The sequence below is a fragment of the Manis javanica genome, chromosome 14 (assembly GCF_040802235.1).
Source record: "Manis javanica isolate MJ-LG chromosome 14, MJ_LKY, whole genome shotgun sequence".
Taxonomy (NCBI): Eukaryota; Metazoa; Chordata; class Mammalia; order Pholidota; family Manidae; genus Manis; species Manis javanica.
Window position 1 is genome coordinate 79,014,618 of NC_133169.1, and position 19,212 is coordinate 79,033,829.

The 19,212-nt window shown below is 56.6% G+C and overlaps 1 protein-coding gene across 3 annotated transcripts; it reads left to right on the plus strand.

Moving 5' to 3' along the window:
* Positions 1-423: 423 nt before the first annotated feature.
* N4BP3 (NEDD4 binding protein 3) lies at positions 424-8,501 on the plus strand. 3 transcript variants are annotated; one of them, XM_017672519.3, is made up of 5 exons: positions 424-841; positions 5,813-6,162; positions 6,414-6,941; positions 7,261-7,503; positions 7,599-8,501. In XM_017672519.3, the coding sequence occupies exons 1-5, from the start codon at positions 424-426 to the stop codon at positions 8,124-8,126; spliced, it is 2,067 nt and encodes a 688-aa protein (XP_017528008.2). In that variant the 3' UTR covers positions 8,127-8,501. The 3 variants fall into 3 exon arrangements, with proteins under 3 accessions (XP_017528008.2, XP_036873128.1, XP_017528009.2); XM_037017233.2 differs by having other exon boundaries at positions 7,393-7,503; XM_017672520.3 differs by having other exon boundaries at positions 5,816-6,162.
* The last annotated feature ends 10,711 nt before the right edge of the window (positions 8,502-19,212 follow it).

Below are 19,212 nucleotides of genomic sequence, written 5' to 3' on the forward strand. Positions count from 1 at the left end.
TCCATCTCCCGGTCTCCATCTCTTCTATTGCATTGCATCCTCCCGTTCGACTCCTTATTTGGCCCCTGAAGGCATCTGAATTTGCTGCCCCCTGAAAGATTGGCGGCAAAAAGAAAAAAAAAAACAGCGCCAGTTGAGTCGCTAACGAGCAGAAGACCTTGGGCAAACCTCTCCGCCTCTTGGGGAACTCTTTTGCTCAACTCAAAAGGGGATAATAATACTTACCTAAGAGGAGGCGGAGAGGACCAGGGAGGTGATGGATGGAATGCACCTCTCCGAAAGCTGTCGAGTTCGGGAAACAAAGGCCGGGTTAGGCCAGGAGGAGGAGGAGCGGCGGGACTGGGCACTCCGGGACGTCGGCCGCTCCAGGGCTGCAGACCTGCCCGGGGCCGAGCCGGCGCGCAGCAAGCGCCGCGGCTCAGGATGCAGCCGGCCGGGAGCTCTGCCCCCCGCCCGCGGCGCGGCGCCTCGGAGGGCCGGGGCCAGGCAGCCGCAGAGAGCCGGGCGGGGCTCAGGTCGGCCCGCGGTGGGCGGGGGTTGCCCCCCGTCCCCGCCCTCCACATCCGGGGGCCCGGCCGGGCTTGGGGCTGGCCGAGCGCCGGTGAGTCAGGCCGGGTTTTTCCTCCGCCTCTGGGGCAGGCGAGTGAGCGCCGCCGAGCGCGTCCCTCCCTCGCCAATCCGGCTCCGGCGGCCGCCCGCCCGCCCGCGTTTTCCCGGGGCCCGCCGCCCGGCCTCTCCGGCCCGGCTCGCAGTCTGAGCTGGAGCCAGCGCCTCGGAGGGAAGGCTCAAATCCGCGCCAGGGAGCTGCTGCGCGCGAGGGGTGCGGAGCGGCGCCAGCATGGTAAGTGGGGCGCACCGGGCCGGGGACCGGGACTCGGGGGGTGGGGCCGGCCGCAGAGGTCTAGCTTTCCCAGTGACCTTGGCCAAGCCGCAGCCATTCGCCAGTGAAGGTGCCGGTCTGAGAAGTGGGGGTGGCAGGGCGCGGTGTGCGCCCAGGTGTTCCTGCTCCCAGACACTGAGCACAGAGGCGAGGGACCAGGGACTGAAGGCGACGATCCGCTGGACTGGCAGCCGGGTTACGCTGCTCCCCGCAACCGCTGCAAACGCGCTCTCCTTGGAGCAGCGCCCCGTACCCCTGCGCCGCGGCTGGGGTGGGGCAGGCACTGTTGGCGCCTCTGCCCTCAACCCGGAGCTCCCGGCAGGCCCGGGGAGGAGCCAGGGAGAGACGCCCCCTCCCGCTCCCCAGGTAGCTCCAGGACCTCCCGCCGTTCTGGGGAGCCCTCGCCTCAGCCACTGCCTTCCCAGGGGAAATTCCGTGGGGATGCGAACCTCGTCTGCCGCTCCACAGTCCTCTCCTGTCGCCTTCCCTGGGATACCCACTTCTGCTCCAACACCCTACCCCGTAGGGGCAGCCGCGGGCCAGCTACCAGGAGTCTCCATCTGCCTAGGGGACACTCCCAGGTCTTGGCGGCCAGAGGACCGGCCCAGTCTGGCCACAACCTTTGGCTAAAGTGAGGGCTGGCCTGGGGCCAGGCCGAAATCAGGACCCTGGCTGTGTCTGGAAAGATGACTGGGACCTGTCATCTCCAATCCCTAAAGAGCAGCCCACCCATAAAGAGCAGATTGTTGTTCGCCTACTTTGCACCTGGAGTTTAGCCTGGCTGTCCCACAACTTGGCTGCTGGGCCCTCTCCCTGCCTGGCCAAAGTGGGGAGTGGAGGAAGCAGGAGGCCATCCTGGGCCCCTGTGATCAGCAACCCCCCCTTCCCCGGGGCCCTCCTGGGCAGGGCTCCCCCACCTGCTGGCTGTGTGTGGGTGTGTATGTGCGAGACTGTGAATGAATAGGACCAGCCTGATCCCTCTAAACTAGCAGCTTCCAGCTCAGAGTCCCCATGCAGCAACGTATCCACTCTTCCTTCCGACCCAGGGCCAGGCAAGAGGGATTCCAGGCTGAGGGGCCTGGGATCCAAAACAACCTGGTGACAGACGCCCTTGGGAAAAGCACTTGTGGGGGCTGGGCGGACATGCACGCACAGCAGTATGTGGCTGAACAGCCTGCTACAGTCCAGAGGGCCTGCCTGGGGAGTGAGGACTGCTTGTCCCTGTGGGATCTTGGGCAGCTCACTTCCTTTTCCTGTGCCTCAGTTTCCCTGCCTGCCCCCACGAGGCTGCTGTAGAGAGGAGATGAGGTGATGAAGTGAGAGAAGCTGTAGAGCGCTCTGCTACTCTGAGCGGCTATGTGGTGACACTAAGAATCACCCACCCCTCAGGGTTTTGACTCTGGGCTCCTCCATGGGGCTTGGTTACTCCAGCCTCTCCTGTCCCTTTCCTGGGCCCCCTTCACTCACTGCCCCCTCTTTTGGAGCAGGGACATTCCAGTCCCATTCCTCAGGGGCAGCTGCAGACACATCCCTCTGTAAAGCTGAGATCCCCCAGCAGGTGGTGGGATCCTCCCCTGGGACCAATGCTCAGGAAGCCTGACTGCATCTCTAGCAGGACTGGGAGCTCCCTGCCCATGTGCTCCGGATGCCCCCCACAAAGGAGATGCATGGTGGGTTTGGGGTGAGCTTCTAAACTAGGGGGCCTGTGTATTTTTTCTGCATCCAACCATTATCTTAGGGCACATTGTCTCACCTCCTGGGCCTTGGTTTCCTCTTCTGAGGTGGACAGTGTTCCCCTCCTGTGTATGTTGTGAGCATGTGGTAGGCCCAGTGTCAGGCTGACCCAGCAAGGCAGCCCTAATGGACTCCGGATGCCTCCCTGTGTGTTCGTTACATGGCCAGGGTAGTCCCCAAGCCCTGTGCTCCTGCCTCCACCGAGGGTTAGTCCAACAGAGATGTTCCTATGTGCTCAGAGCTTTTACTGCTGCCGGCTAATCTTGGGGCCATGGGATGGGAACCCCTTGTTTAAAGGAGCCCTGTTGGGGCCAGCTGGGGCTTATGCAGAATGTGGCTCAGGTGGCACAGCCACAGCCTAGCCGGCCAGATGGTAGTAAGGTTTCTAGCTCTTTGCAGAGCTCTGGGCCCCAGAGCAGGTACTAAGCTCTGGCAGGGAGGCCCAGGCACTTGGAGGAGGCCTGGCGTTTTGCTCTGATGGTCCCAGCGGGGCTGCAAGGCACTTGTTCTCTCCCTCTGTCCTCCCCACCAGAGCCTCTCCAGCCTAGCCAGGACAGCTGCCCTGTCCCGAGCAAGCCAGCCCCTGGGCTACTGAGCAATGGGAAGGAATATGTGTGTTGTGTGTCACTTTATGGAAAGGGACAGTCCCCAGACTGAGAACCTGGCCAGGGCGGAGCCTCCTGAAAGGCGGGGGCCTTGGCCCCCCTTGGGTGGAGGGTGTAGGATTGGCCCTTAGAGAAAGACAAAAAGAATGGGTGGGGCACTGGGGGCCCAAAGGTGAAGTGGCTTGTCCAAGGTCACAGAGCTGGTCAGAATGTCTTCCATCTTCATCCAGCTGTTTCTACTAGCTCATGTCACTTGGGGACAGAAGCTGGTCCCATGGCTCACACACACACACACCTGCATTTAGCCTGGGGGCTGGGATGGGCACTCCCTGCTGGAGTATTTGTGTTATGTATGTGTGTCCCAGAGGGTGCTCAGTGCCTGTGGGTGACTTTGTGCGTGACTTGTGTCCCAGTGGATGTGACCATCCAAGCTACATCCTCTAATGTAGGGGCCACTGTGCTGATAGTGGCACTGATGGGACTGCAGTGTGTGTGTGGCATACATGCCCTTGTGGCCCATGGCTGTCCCTAGATTAAGGACTCTCCCCCTGGACTTGAGACCCTTAATGGGGACCCTTGGGGTGCCAGTTATCCCTCCCTGAAAAAGGAAGTGAGGACCTGCCTGGGGCAGGTTGAACAGTGTGTGTTTGGAGCAAGGTGTGCGTATTTGGCGCCAACGCCAAGGTCACCACCCCCCACGCTTGCACCAGTCTTATAGTTCACGAGACCTTTCCCCTCCATTGTCACTGTGACAGGAACCCTGTGAGGAAGTTAGGGCAGGCAGCCTTCCCCCTTCAGAGATGGGGAAACTGAGTCATGGCAAAGAGAGATGCAGTAATGTGGGGGGTCCCCATAGAGAGAGTGTGGGAGGGGCTGGAGCCCAGGTCCTGTGCTGTCCTCTGGCCCTCAAAGCAGTGACATGAGTTGAGTGTACTCTTGGACACAGGTGTCTATCTCTGGGTGAGCTTGTCATGTGAGTGGGTGTCCGATTGGGAGATGCTTCAGTTCCCCCTCTTTAGGCTGTGGATGCTGTCCTGGGCCCCCAGTGGACATTCAGCAGCCATTCTGCTGGGATCATAGTCATCCTCATTCCGACCAGCTCTGTGACCTTGGACAAGCCACTTCAACTTTGGGCCCTCAGTGCCCTTACCTAAAAAAAGGGACACCTATGTCACAGAATTCAGTGAGACCCCTACACAGGGCTGTTTCGCTGTATGTGCCTAGCACCTGTGATCCCTTGCCTGGGTGAGTCTCTGACCCTGTGTGCTGTGACACCCCCAGAAAGTTTGAGCCAGTTGGTGGCTGGGAGTGGAGGATTGGGAAGGTCACTTGCCAAGGGTGAGGTCAGGGGCCAGACAGCGATGGTGAGCAGGGCTTGAGCGAGGCTTCCCTCCCTCCAGAGAGCTTTGTCTGCCACAAACACAAAACCTGGAAATGACTGAAAGATGGACCTTCCTAACAACCATTGTTTGGGGCGGGAGTGGGTGTCCCGGAAGCATACTGGGTGGGTGGCGGGGGATGCAGCTGCTGTGCGCCTGCTGGGAGTCTGTCTGGGAATTGGAGCAGCTGCTGGGTGGTAGGAGACAGAAGTCATTAGTTAGTCCATTCGGCAGGTCCTTTCCAAGTACCTACAGCGTGCTGGGCACTGGGCTGGACTTGGGATCCAGCAGGGTGCTAGAGACAGGCCCATCCTCCAAGGCGCGCTCCCCGCAGAGGTGGGAGACCATCCATGACCTGGTCACTCAGCTGCCCACTGGTGGTGGTCATGCTCCTGACCAGGTAACCAGGCTTGCGCAGCCTGTGTTAACCTTGCCTATGGGACTGGGCACTTTGTCCCATGTCCTCAGCCCATCCCGCCAGCATCCCTGAGTGATAAGAGTTACCGTGACCATTGCCTAGATGAGGAAGTCCAGCCCGCACACTGATTGGCTCCGCGCTGAGTCAGGACTTGGGATCCCCCTGCATGGTAGTGGGCTTCAGGGTGGCAGCATATGCAAACTCTGGTAGGGGCTCCAAATGCCCCTTCTCTCTGCCTCTCACCACTGCCCTGATGGGAACATCTCTTCCGGAAACTGTGGCCATTGTTCCTACCGTCCTTCATCCTCCCCTCAGGCCTTTCCTGTTTGGATCCCTGTGCGGCAGCCCCCCCCACCCCCACCAGCTCCACCCACACCAGGTGCTTCCCTCAGGGAACTCGGACCCTCATAGGAGGGCTGGGGGGGGTGGTTCCCGCCGCCAAGGGAAAAAGGAATGGAGGGTCTGAGACCATTGGTCCTGGCTCCCTGTGCCCTCTTCCCTCCTCCTAGGTGGCATGGAGAGCCTGGCAGGAGGGTGAGCAAGGTCAGAGTAAGACAGAGCCTGCATCCTCAGCTGGCCCCATCTTGGGAGGGGTCCCATCCTGCTGCTTTAGGGCCTCTACCCCTTCCTCCTGCCAGCCTGGGAACCCCATCCTGGATTCTCCCTGGGACCCTCAGCTGCCTCTCCTCGGCCTGGGTAGGGAGCTGACACAGAGAACAGGCACCTGGTTTTAGGCATCAGGGGCAGGTGGGCGGAAAGTGCCCACCTGCCCCTGATGGAGCTTCCTGACCCCCAGAAGCAGCTGCCCATGCCCTGTTGAACTTCATGGCCACAGCCCCAGGCCCTGTTGGCATTGCCATGGGCAGCGTGGGCAGCCTGTTGGAACGGCAGGACTTCTCCCCTGAAGAGCTTCGGGCAGCACTGGCAGGGTCTCGGAGCTCCCGCCAGCCTGATGGGCTCCTCCGGAAGGGCTTGGGCCAGCGCGAGCTCCTCAGCTACTTGCACCTCCCCAAGAAGGATGGCAAAACCACCAAGCGGGCCTCTCGGAATGAGCCTGCCGACTATGCCACCCTCTACTACCAGGAACATCCTCGGGCAGGTGACTTCAGCAAGACCTCACTGCCAGAGCGGGGTCGCTTCGACAAGGTGTGTCTGCCCACTCCCCTCCCTTGTGTTGGAGGGTGGGGATGGCAATCTTGGGACCTCCTTGGAGACCCTGATGCTGGGATGGGGTTGGGGCATGAAAATCCTGCCATAGGCTCGCCTGAGGCTCAGTCACTGCCTTCTGGCGACAGGCACCCCGTGTTCTCAAAGAGGATCCCAGGGGCTGCAGGAGCATCAGAGGGCAGGGCAGAGCAGTCCGCCCAGGCCTCACACCTGCCCTCTCTTCCTGGCAGTGCCGCATTCGCCCGTCAGTGTTCAAGCCTGTGGCAGGCACGGGGAAAGGCTTCCTGTCCGTGCAGAGCCTGGCGGCCCACAAGGGCCAGAAGCTGTGGCGCAGCAACGGCAGCCTACACACGTTAGCCTGCCACCCGCCCCTTAGCCCAGGGCCCCAGGCCAGCCAGGCACAGGCCCGTGCCCAGCTGCTACATGCCCTCAGCCTGGACGAAGGCGGCCCCGAGCCCGAGCCCAGCCTGTCCGACTCCTCCAGCGGAGGCAGCTTTGGCCGTAGTCCCAGCACCGGCACCGGCCCCTTCAGCTCCTCACTGGGCCACATCAACCATCTTGGGGGCTCCCTGGACCGGGCCGCAAGGGTCCCCAAGGAGGCTGGACCACTGACTGTGCTAGGCTGCCTGCCTGAGCCACCGCCCCCCTATGAATTCTCCTGCCCCACCGCTGAGGAGGGGGTGGCCATGCTGCCCAACACCTGTGAGGAGCTCAAGATGAGCCTTGCAGATGAGGATGTCTCCAACCCCTTCACGCAGGTGAGGGCAGCCCCAGCTCTGGGGTCCTGTTCTGTCCCTTGGCACTGGAGTACAAGGCAGAGGGTCCCAAGCCAACCCACCCATACAGCTCTAGGGACCAGAGAGTAAGGAAGGAGATGATATGGCTCCTCTCCCCCTGCCCCACGTGACAGGATGTCATGTCACTGTGATCCTTGCTGGGGATTGTGAGGGAGGTTGGGAGAGCCCTGGGAGGACCATGAGTTGGGGTGTTGGAATCATGGGCCTCCTGTGGGAACACAGGCAGTCAGTGTCCAGGAGGGGATATCCGGCCCAGGCAGGTACCTCTTCCCCTTGGCAGGTGCTGGAGGAGCGCCAGCGGTTGTGGCTGGCTGAGCTGAAGCGCCTCTACGTGGAGCGGTTGCACGAGGTAGCTCAGAAAGCCGAGCGCAGTGAGCGCAACCTGCAGCTACAGCTGTTCATGGCCCAACAGGAGCAGCGGCGCCTGCGCAAGGAGCTGCGGGCACAGCAGGGCCTGACTCCTGAGCCCCGCTTCGCAGAGGCCGACCCCAACGCCCGACCGGAGGAGGAAACCCGATGGGAGGTAAGACTGGCACTCAGAAACCTGGTCCCCACTGCTGTAGTCCTCTGCCTGTCCCCATGTGACCCTGACTCTTGTCCATTCTGCACCCGCTCCAGGTGTGCCAGAAGCAAGCAGAGATTAGCCTCCTGAAGCAGCAGTTGCGGGAGGCCCAGGCCGAGCTGGCACAGAAGCTGGCTGAGATCTTCAGCCTGAAGACGCAACTTCGGGGCAGCAGGGCACAAGCCCAGGCCCAGGACACAGAGCTGGCCCGGCTGCGCGAGGCTGTGCAAAGCCTCCAGGAGCAGGCCCCTCGGGAGGAAGCCGCAGGCAGCTGCGAGACCGATGACTGCAAGAGCCGGGGACTGCTGGGGGAGGCAGGAGGCAGTGAGGCCGGAGGTGGCACCGAGCAGCTGCGGGCCGAGCTGCTGCAGGAGCGGCTCCGCGGGCAGGAGCAGGCGCTCCGCTTCGAGCAGGAGCGGCAGACGTGGCAGGAAGAGAAAGAGCGGGTGCTACGCTACCAGCGGGAGATCCAGGGGGGCTACATGGACATGTACCGCCGCAACCAGGCACTGGAGCAGGAGCTGCGGGTGCTGAGGGAGCCCTCCACAGCCTGGAGTCCTCGGCTTGAGTCCTCCAAGATCTGAGGCCAGTGGAAGGCGCCTAGAGCGAATGCACTGTCAGAAGAGGGCTTGGACAAGCCCGCCCTGCCACGGTGGCTTCTGCCTTACAGTGGTCTGGGGCAGAGTCTGCTGAGGCCGGCCAGGGATGGGGAGGCCCCCTGGGAGGAGGAGGTATCCAGTGGTCCTGGTGGCTGGATAGGGTACCAGCAGCAAGAGCCAGGGCAAAGCCCTCCTGGCAGAAGCACCCAGGCAGGGCCCAGCCCTGCTCCCAGGAGTCGGTGTGGCCCGGGGAAGGAGGCTGGGGAATGAAGAGCCCTGGTGCAGAAGGGCAGGCTAGATGGTGGGAGGCTGGAATGGGAACATTGGCCTCCCCAAGAATAAAACCACGTTTTCTATGAGGAGGTCATGGGTTGATAGGTTGGGCCTGGTGCAGGCCTGAGTCTAAAGAACCGTGAATGGTCGGGGTTGGGGTGCTGGCCTGGGCTGTAGCTCCCTGCATGGTCATCGTCTGGGAGGGTGTGCCCTGGGCCTGTGCACGAACGTGCTGGGGAGTAGAGGAATCCTTGCCCCCTCACCACACCATTCCTTAGCTGCCATGTGGGCTGAAATTCTTTTCTTCAGCACCAGAGGGATTTCTTAGAAGAAACAATTCCAGGGAACCCAGGAGAACAAAAGGGAAAGTCAGCTAAATAAGATGTTGCTAGGACATTAGACGTTCTTTTGGGGTAAAGTCTGGGCCCTGGGTGCTCAGGCCTCTGCTGGGTTTGGGGCTGGAGCAAGGCAGATTCTGCTGGGGCACCCCAAGGCTCCGCTAGGGCCCCAACTCTCCCAGAATGCAGCTTCCATCTTTCTGTCTGGCTATGGTGCACCCTCCACTCAGGGAAGGGGGTGCTTGGAAAGGTGCAGGAGATGAGGCAGAGAAAGCTTGTGCGTAGGTCACCTGGTAAAAGAACATTGATATTTCCAGAGGCAATGGCGAGAGGGACATGGTATTTTTAAGGAGAGGTGATATGTGATCTGATTTGTTTTCTGGAAAGTTCTGTCCAGAGGGGAAGCAGCAGCCACTCCTACCTGTTTTCCCTGCACCAGCTCCCTGACCCTTACTCTCATCCAAGGCTGGTCCCTGCCCCCCAGAAGCTCACTCCCACCCCTGGCCTCAGCAGTCTTGTTGCCCCTCTAGGGCTCTCTCCTGTGTGGGTGGCCTGGTGACATCTACCCATTCCCAGGGTGAAACTGCTTCCTCACGGGTACATCACTGTAACTGGGGCCACACATCGAGTACATCCTTTCTGCCAGGCACTATTCGGCCACCAGGGGTAAATTAGATGTGCTTCCTGCCCCAGGGGTGCCAGCCTACAGTCTGTCCTCCCAGCCCTGCCCTTGGGGGCAGCAGCTGACAAGGTCTCTGCAGAAATCCTGTTTGCTGCCTTTGGCAGAGCCCACACCCCACCCCAGGCCATGCCTGGCAGCTTCTTGGGCCCCAGCAGGTAGGTCCTGGCAGTGGCATCCCTGTGTATGGTAATGGATGAGGCTGTGGAATGTGAGCCAGTGTGCCCCACCTTTTCAGGGTGGAGAGAGGGTGTGTGACTTGTCTGCTGTGCGGATGGTGTGTTTAGGGCTGGCTGAGTGGCAGGTGTGTGTAGAGCTGTCCTGTAGGTAGTGGGTGTGGTTGGGGAGGTGTTTGGAGTCCCTGGATTGGAGGCCAGGGTCCCTGACCACTCCCTCTGCCCTGTTCCTTCCCATTAGCCCTGGCCTCTTATAGGGCTGGCCAGACTTGGATGGAACCTGTGGCCAGGACTGACCCCTAAGCCTAATTGAGATCCATCTAGGCCCGTCCCTAAGCCTTCATGGGGAGGGAAATGGGGGAGCACCTGATTAGACAGGTCGGTCCCCCAAAGGCCTTGAAACCCATTTCATGGACCTTTCCGAACAGGTCTCTGGGTCAGTGACTCTTGACACGGCCTCCAAGATAACGGGTGCTGGGCTGAAACCTGGGTCGCTCCCTCCTTGCAGCCTGGAGCTAGTCCAGCTGGGTGCACACGTGCCCCGCAATGGCCAGGGCCCATCTTTCGGTGTACCATCTCTGCAGAACAGCTCCCCACCCAGCTATTAGAGAGCTGGGCTGGCCAGTACAGCCAGAGGGGAGTGGGTGGGCCATACCAAAACTTGGCAGCTGTGCCAGAAACCAAGGCAGGGCCCAGATGTAGGGGAGGGCACAAGAACTGAAGCTGAGGCGTCTCACAGGGAACCAGATCCTTGTTAGCTCATCCCTGCTGGGCAAACCAGTTCCTGGTCCCCAAGCCGGCTGGGTGGCTCTGGGACTGGGGATCTCAGGTGCTACAATGGTGGCTACTGCTTTGGGACAACCCCTCCTGACTTGTCTCCCCAGCTGCCCTGAGGCCCCCTCACCTAGCCAACTAGGCCCAGGCAGTCAGTTTTCTCCAGAATGGAGGTGAACTGTAACTGGGCTCCCTGCGTTTGGTCCCTCCTGTTCTCAGCTCACTGTCATACCTGCAGTTCCCTGGAACTCTTAGCTGACGGCCTGGCCTCCAAGGTCACTGACAGTGGTACCCATTCTGAGCCCAGCAGCCTTCTGGGTCCTTATCCTCCTGGCAGACCCTCACAGTGCCCAGATCTTGCCTCCTCAGGGAAACCTTCCCTGAATTCATGCCCTGCCCTATCTAAGTGATCCCCACTCCCTCCGCCTACAGACCACACAGCTGTACCAGCTCTCTCTGTGCAGCTGGAATTGTCAGTCTGCCTCTCTCTGGGCTGAGGGCATTGCAGGGCAGGGCCATATCATTCATTCCCAGAGCCTGCTACAGCTCCAGCCCAGAAGGCACTGGGGGCTTTGAGTCAGGAGGGAGGAGATAGCTCCCAGTTCACCATTCATGGGCACCTGGTCTGAACCAGGTCTGCACCAGCCAGTGGGGCTCCAGAGGCAGTCACCATTCACTGCACAGCAATGTGCTGAGTGCCTCCCTCAGACCTGCCCAGCACAGGTTGCAGAGGAAGACATCTCCAGTAGTGACCAGGCCAGAGGAGGGCAGGCCTACAGACATGGGGATGCGAGGGGCCTCCATGGTGGCAAGCAAGTCAGCTGAGGACGGAGAAGGCAGAGGAAGCTTGTCTGGGGTGTGAGAGTAAATTTCTCCGAGACTAGGTGTTAGGGCACCTTTGTCGTGAGAGGGTGCAGGCCGCACAGTGATGATTCAGGTGGCATAACCCACCATCCTAATGGGTGGGCCTTAGCCCTCTATATGGGATTCAGAAAAGGAAAAATGCTATTTTTTAGCAACAAAAAAGTAAACCATGACCCAAGTGGTGAGTCCTGAGTACTGTGGAAGTTGGAAGGAAAGCTGGCTGGCTTTCCACTGCAGGGGTGGGGTGGGGTGGGAGGAATTAGCAAAGCTTAGCCAAACTCTGGCCAGGTGCTCTGGGCTTTCTTCTTGACTAGGCCTGACCTCAGAAGGTGTCCTTCACTGTACAGTCCATTTCTAACAAGAATCCTGTTAAGTTACTTGAGTCAGAATCCCCTGCACTCCATATCTAACTGGCTCCTCGTCCTCTGCAATCCCCAGAGGGATGCCTGGTCTGCCTTCAGCAACAATCCTGTGAGGTCACATTAGCGAGAATCCCCCTAACCCCGGAGGTTTCCTCTTAGTAATGTTCAGCCACCGACGCCCACCCCCCACCTCTGCTGTAAATTCTTTTCCTTGTTGTATTTCGGATTGACCCCACTCCTACTACAAAACTCCACTGCAGTGTCCCCCTCTAAATAAAGTCCTCCTTACCACTTTTAAGTGTGTCATAAGTGATTTTTTTTTTCTTAGACAGGGGAAGCCTCTCCGAGGAGGGGAAGTTGGGATTTCCTCAGGAGCAGCCTGGGATGAGGGTATGCAGAATTGGCCTAGGCTGGGACGCTGGGAGCTGTGGGGCAGGTCTGAGGGAGGGTCCTGTCTGGGAGGGGTTGAGAGGAGGCAGGGCAGCCCCTCAACAGCCTGGTGTACCTCTGGCCAGGATCAGGTTCCCCGCCTGGGGCGAATAAACCAACGCGACCGAAATCAGTCAAGGGAAAGGATAGATCGGGAGGAACCCTTTTGTTGCCCACAGGGAGGTCCAGCTCTGTCCCCTCTGTCCACTGCTCTTGCTCCATGCCTTTCTCCGGGGTCCCGGTTAGCAAAAGCCTGCTTGACACTCTCTGTCTCTGCCGCCACAGTAATCAGTACCCACTTGCCTCTCCAACCACCCTTTCAGGGAGGAACTCTGTGGGTGGGTCCCCAATGATCGACAGGCACCAGACCAATTATACAACAGAGGGGAGGGGAGAACAGCCTCTCTCCTCTCCTTGTCCCAGACTACGGGAAGCAGAGGCCAGGCGTGAGATTCTAGAAAATTACCCCACAAATCATCCATCCAGAATTCTCACTTTATAATCTACTTGCTCCCCACTTTCCGCAATGGCCCCTGTGTGAGAAAGCTGGAGCCCTGTCACCAGACTAATAACATACAACAAAAGAAACACAGGTAACAATAAAATCATGACAATCCTCATGCCTGAGGATCCAGCTGAGTTCAAAGTCCCACTCAGATTAACTCCATAGTTCATCCATTCCACAAGAGGACAGCAGCTGAACCAGTAGGGAGCTCCATGCACACTCAGCAAGCAGCAGCTGCAGCCAGGAGGCAGATCCAAGCTGCAAGACCTGTAGAAGAGAATAACCTTAAGGATGATGAGATGCATGTTGTAATGACACCAGCATAGGCAAATCCTGTCCGTCAGGTAGGATACATGCAAGAGAGTGATCCTGTAATAGGACAGTAGCACGAATGTGATCTCGACCTGGTCTACTATTCCAGACCTTCACACTTTCCCTGTGGGAGTGACAGATGGGTCAATATATAGGGCTATGGCAGGAACATGCACTGGCCACAAAGATAAATCAAAACTTCCCTGTAAAATGCTCTTACCTCCCAGCCATTTTGGGTATGCTACCATGATCTTTGGGGGCCACTCTGCTGTTACTGCAGGAACACACAGGAGACCACTTTCCAGGCCTTTTCCCCAAGGTACCAGAAGGGCCAGCCATCACTGGTCCATGTGTTGAACTGTCCAGGGCCATGTCCACTCAACAGTGTCTCCAGGGTTTAACGCAGTTAGGGCTGGGAGCCAGGATGTTGCTCTGCTGGCTATATCCTGGCTTCAGTAACTCCTCTTTGGTTTGTACATACAGCTGTATAGGAGAGGCAGCAATGTATATTACCATTCCACAGGGCTCAGTACCCTCTTCCAGGGCTTCTCATTCAGGCGGTGGCATTGTCCATAAGTGGACTGACCAGCCCTTTAGACGTTTGGTATCTGACTACAGGCCAAATGTCAACAAACCATTGTATCTGTATCTCTCTATCATGCCTGCCCCAGTAGGGTTATATGGTACATAAAACTTCCACTTTATCCCTAATTGCACACACATTCTTGTAATGCATGTCCAGTAAAGTGGGTGCTTTGATCGCTCTCAATCACGTGTGGCCAGCTATAGCCTGGAAAGAGACTCTCTAGGTGGTTTGCTGATCTGTACGACATGCAGGAAAAGCAACCAACAGTCCAGTAGCTGTGTCCACACAAGTATGACATACCGATATCCTTCTGATATGGGCAGAGGCCCAATATAATCTATCTAGCATCTGACAAGGGGTATCAGACCCTTTACTATTGTCCTATGTTGCTGCAGGACTCAGTGTAGGCCCCTTGTAGAGTACACATGGCACTCTTTCCAGGCTCTGCTGACTTCTTCAAAGGGCAAGCCCCACCAAGAGCTACAGCCCACATTGTCTTTTGCCCTGTGTGCTACATATGCATAGGGCTACATCAGAGGTAGACTTTCCTTCTAGCCAATGTACCTGGGTAATGTGTCTGCTTCATCATTCCCTGGGATGCCAAAGGTAAATGGCCAGTCACATGATCTACAGTAACTGTCTTATTCTGACCAGAGGCCCATAGGTCTTGTCACACTCTTGTCCCCAAAGAGGCTGGTGACCAACCATCCAGTTGACATGGTACCATGTCAGTAGCCACAGCATCAAGCCCCAATAGACAGCCCAGCTGTCCATGCAGAAAGCCACAGCCCTTCACTTTGGGGGCCGCCCATGACTGGAGCCATCTGTATACCAAGCATCTTCAGGTATAGGGGCTTTTCTCTCCTGATAAGGACTCTCAACTACCAATGGCTCCAAAGCAAGTTCTTCCTGCTTCTGACTGGTGGATATCAGTGGCCCCAATAAGTATTAGAGTTCTTCACTTAAGGGGCTAATGTAGGGGATGCTACACTGCTGCAAATATGTGCCCCATTTGACCAGTGTGGGCATCTTTGCCATGCCACTGCGTGGCCTTTGGATTCAGTCTCACACCCACCCCACAATGGGGTATGTAGTTATTACATTGGTTGGAGCTGTTCCAGTGATGGGCTTCATACCAGCAAGGTGTGGTACACAGCAGCCAGTTGCTTCTCTGTCAAGATGCACAGGACCTCTGCTCCTTTTCTTAGTTGTGATCATTCAAGCTGCTGCTAGAGGCCCCATCCATAACCATCTTTGGTTACATGAACATCTAGCTCAGAGGGCCTTGATGAGTCCATTACACTCAGCGCCTGTATGACCTGGACTGCTCACTTGGCAGCAGTGAAAGCAGCTACACATGTCTCACCCCAGTCCCATCCCTGATGCCCCTTTTTACCAACTGGTATAAGAGCTTCAGAATTTGTGCCAAGTGCAGGATAAACACTCTCCAGTAGCCAAAAAAAAAAACCAAAAAACCCCAAACTCTTATAATACTGCCACAGTGGTAGGCGTAGGGAAAGCCTGTACCTTGTCTATGACTGCTTCCAGGATAACTTTAGTCTTACCTGATGAGACAACCACCAAGAACTTTACTTATAAACCAGGTCCCTGAACCGTGGTGCTGTTCACAGCTCATCCATTCTCCTGAAGATGCTGCTGTAGTCTAGGTGCTGCACCTTCTAGATCTCCAAAGAATCACACGTGAGCATAGTGTCATCAATATAATGATACAGCCACACCACCAGCAATTTCTATCCTGCTGCCAAGTCCTGGGATACAAGTCCATGACAAATAGTGGGGCTGTAGAGGTATCCCTGTGGAAGGACACTGAATGTCAACTGCTGGCCTTCTCTCATGAAGGCAAACTGTTCCTGACTTTCCTGTGCTCTGTCAGTGGAGAAGAAAGCATTAGCAAGGTCCACAACATAATGATATGTTCCTAGCTCATAACTGAAGGCGTCTATAAGGACTGCTACAGAGGGGACCACAGCATGCAAAGGGGGTGTGACTTTATTCAATTCCCTGTAATCCATGGTCATATGCCAGGAGCCATCTGGCTTTTTCACTGGCCACACCAGGGAATCAAAAGGACTATGAGTGGGCTTTATGATGACCACCTTCCCCAACTCCTGTAGAATTTCTCCAATCTCTCTGGGCCCTCCAGGCAAAGTACTTGCCAAAGTACAGGCAGAGCTATGTGCCAGTGCTTAGCATGTCCCCTCAGAACTGCCTTCATCACACATATCCTCGGTCTGAACTCACCTGCAGTGGTCTGTAACCACAGGCCCTGCAGAATATCCACCCCCAAAATATATTCAGGGATTGGAGAAATATACACAGTATACTCTTTTGGAGGAACATCCTAGTCCCAATGGAATTTGGGCTTTCTTCACTCTAATTGCCTTACTCCCATAGCCATCTATCACAGCGGGAGTCCCAGGAATCTGCTCAGGGTTGTCATAAATCAGAGAATGTTGTGCCCAAAGTCACGAATCCCAGAAGACCACCAAGGAGCCAACACCTATGCAAAAGCAAAGAGCCTTTATTCGAGCTAGCTCGAGCTCAGTCTCTCATCTACACCAACGCAGTGGCAAGATGCCAGAGAGAGTGCGTTTTCCCCAGAACAAAGGTTTTATGGGTTTCCAGGGCGGTTTGGGGGGTGGTGATGGCCGTGGCCCTGGCTGATTGGCTGGGCCTGGGGGTAGTTGGGGGGTGATGAGTCGTGGCTTTGGTCAGTTGGCAGGGTCCAGGGGTGGTGGGTGTTCTTGCTTACTGGAGGGGAGAGAGGGATTAAGCTACGATTGGGTGAAATAGGATCCAGGTCCCAATTTGCTGAAATAGAATCTGGGAGCTTGCCCTTTCAAGAACATTCAGCTCCTGTGTCCACCAGTGCCAGGACATGTTGTACATTCATGGGGGACCAATGAATTGCCAACTGTACATGTGGCCTCTTGTCCCCACCATGAACCCCCAACCTCAGTCAAACTGCGACACCCAATCACACTCCTGTGGGGATGGGGGCCAGGTGGGGTCTGAGTACTCGCCCCCAGGAAGTCCTGTGACACATGGGCTGGACATGGGGTTTTCCTCCAGTTTCCATGTCCTGGAACTCAGCAGCTGGAACTGCTGCTCTGGCTTTAATTGGTGCCACAGTTCTAACAAGATTCTATTGGGCTGTCCACCAAGTTTTGCTTTTACTGACACTGCCTTTATCAAATCAACCCACATCTGGGCCTTCAAGACCTTCATGGGGCTCTTTGAACCTCTCCCTCCAGTTGTACACCATACTTCCTTCATGTTCTTATTGTCTCAACCTCCCCCAGGTCTGCTATAGTACAAGTAGCCCCACTTGTGGGTTGCCCTATGAGGGTGCAAGAGTAGTCACTAGGGACCCAAAGAGGGATGGGGAGCTGTATGCAGCCCCAGATTTCTCATTCCCATGGTGAACAACTTCTTATCAGGGCCCTGGGGGTCCATATTATAGATGATATTTTTCATGCCCAGCTCCCGGAAAACCTGCTGGATCTCTGCATATTTTCCACCTACCAGGTAAGTATGGTAAATCACCCTGTTTAGGCCAAATTGCCCTGAAGGCTACTGTCAACCAATCCAGAAGTGCCTGATTCCCTGAGGTGTGATGGGCATTTTGCAACCATTGCTGGAGGGAGGGGTGAATCATCAGGGAAGCCAGTTTACCCATTTCTGACCCAGACAGAACAATACTCTCTAACCCTAAATCCAAAAGATGCAGAAGCCGTGCAGACAGAGGGCTTCTGTCGAAACCGGATGCTCAAATCCGCAAGCTCATCCTGGGTACAGCGGTGGAGCATCATGTGCTCCACAACCTGGCTGTTCCTCCCACTGAGGAACACACTGTTGTGTTTTAACTTCCTTCATCACAACTGGGTGGGCCTTTAATACAGGAATGGCTGGTGTCCTAGGCAGTGGCCTCAGGCATCAGTTCTGCCCTCAGCCCCATTCCCTCCTGCTCCCGCAGCTCCTCCTCCCCTGACTTCTCTACCATCGCAGGGGCTGAAGGCACAGCCCCTTCCTTCCCTTCCCCCATGGCCTCTTGTAGCTCACATTTTCCTGCCGCCTCCTGCCTTGCCAGGAGCATGTCTCTCAGCAGGGCGATCTCAGTTCTTAATAGCTGTCCTTCCTTTTTCTGAGCAACTCAAACTCATCTTCCAATTCATCCAAGCAGTGCTAAAGTGCATCTCTCTCCTTAGTAGCTCTTTCCAATGCCATGAGAAACAACCACCCCACAATTCCTGCCACCCTGCACCCACTCAGTCCCCCTAAGCAGTCCCCTATTTCACGGAGGGCTAACTCCACAGCCTCTAGTGTGTCCACTCTTCCCCAATTCTGGGGACGGGCCCACCTGTCTAGGAGGCGCTTTACCCCAGACCAAATCCCCACTGGGGAATCCCCAGGTGAATGCCCACCATCCACAGGGGGTTCCCAGGTGTCTCCCCAGCATCTCTAGGGGCAACCTGCTCAAACATCGCACCCATGAAAACATATTTCTGGTTCACTGATCCTGCCAAGTATGCCAGATGCAGCTCCCGTGGGGAGTGTGTTCCTGGCCCTGGGCAAACAAACCAGTGCAACCAAAATCAGTCAAGGGAAAGGATAGACTGGGAGAAACCCTTTTATTGCTCACAGTGAGATGGGGCTCCATCCCCTCTAGCCACTGCTCTCGCTCCATCCCTTTCTCTCTTGTCCCTGCTAGCAGGGACTCTCTGTCTCTGCCGCCATGGCAGACTGGTGCCCACTTGCGTCCCCACCTGTCCACTCTGGGAGAAACTCTGCAGGCAGGTCTCTGGTGATTGACAAGCACCAGACGAATTACACAAAGGAGGGGAGGAAAGAACAGCCTCTCTTTACCCCTTACCCTGGAGGCTGTGGGATGCAGTGGCCACGTGGGAACTTCTGGAAATTTACCCCACACCTGGTAAGCTGGCACACACGACCTTCACCTCCTGTGACTGTGGATGGTCCGTCAGACAAGGGGAAGGGCCAGAATGAGGACTAGTTTTACAGATGTGACCTGTGCAGTCATGCAGGGTCCCACACACAGAGGGCCCTACGTTTGCTGCAATGCTCTGCTGTTGTTGTTTTGAACTTAATGATGTTTGAACTAGGGTTCTCACCTTTTCCTTTTGCTCCAAGGTCTGCAAATGACATAGACACTCCAGGCCTGAACCAAAGCCTTGTAAGAAGGGGTAGGAACAGGGAGAAACCAGAGACTCACTGGGAACTACCTGGAGGGTGGAAGGAAAAGACAGGGTCTGATCAGGCAACTTGAGCTCCGAGGGCTGAGCGCTAGTGCTCCCAAGTTCTACAGAGGACAGGCAGTGTCTACATCACCTGTTGCTACCCTACCCCACCATCTGTCAGGATAAGTGGGTCCATCTCTTTCCACATGGGCCTTCCAGGTCTTGCTCTGTGAAGAAAGGAAGACTTCAGGAGAGCACCGAAGACTTGTCTCCTCTAGAAAGAATCTTTTTTTTTTTTTTGAAGATTTAGCTAATGTGCTGTAGGTAAAATTGTAACATTTCCAGAATATCTGGCCTGGCTTTAGTGCATGTGCATATTCTCAGGGGTGGAGAGTAGTTTATCTCCATATCAATGGGTAATTATCTGGGCAACCAAGGGTGTGTCTGATCCTGAGAGTTTGAAGGGAGGGGCTTGCTTGCTTGCTGGCTTGCTTCTTCAGGAGCAGAGGAGAGACACAGCCCTGGACTGCAGTTTGTAAGCAATAAATGGGTTT

Excerpts from the sequence above, each read along its gene's own strand:
- N4BP3 (XM_017672519.3), top strand. The coding sequence starts at position 424 with ATGCAGCCGGCCGGGAGCTCTGCCCCCCGCCCGCGGCGCGGCGCCTCG. Across the intron at positions 842-5,812 it reads TGCGGAGCGGCGCCAGCATG|AAGCAGCTGCCCATGCCCTG; the intron begins GTAAGTGGGGCG and ends CCTGACCCCCAG. Across the intron at positions 6,163-6,413 it reads AGCGGGGTCGCTTCGACAAG|TGCCGCATTCGCCCGTCAGT; the intron begins GTGTGTCTGCCC and ends TCTTCCTGGCAG.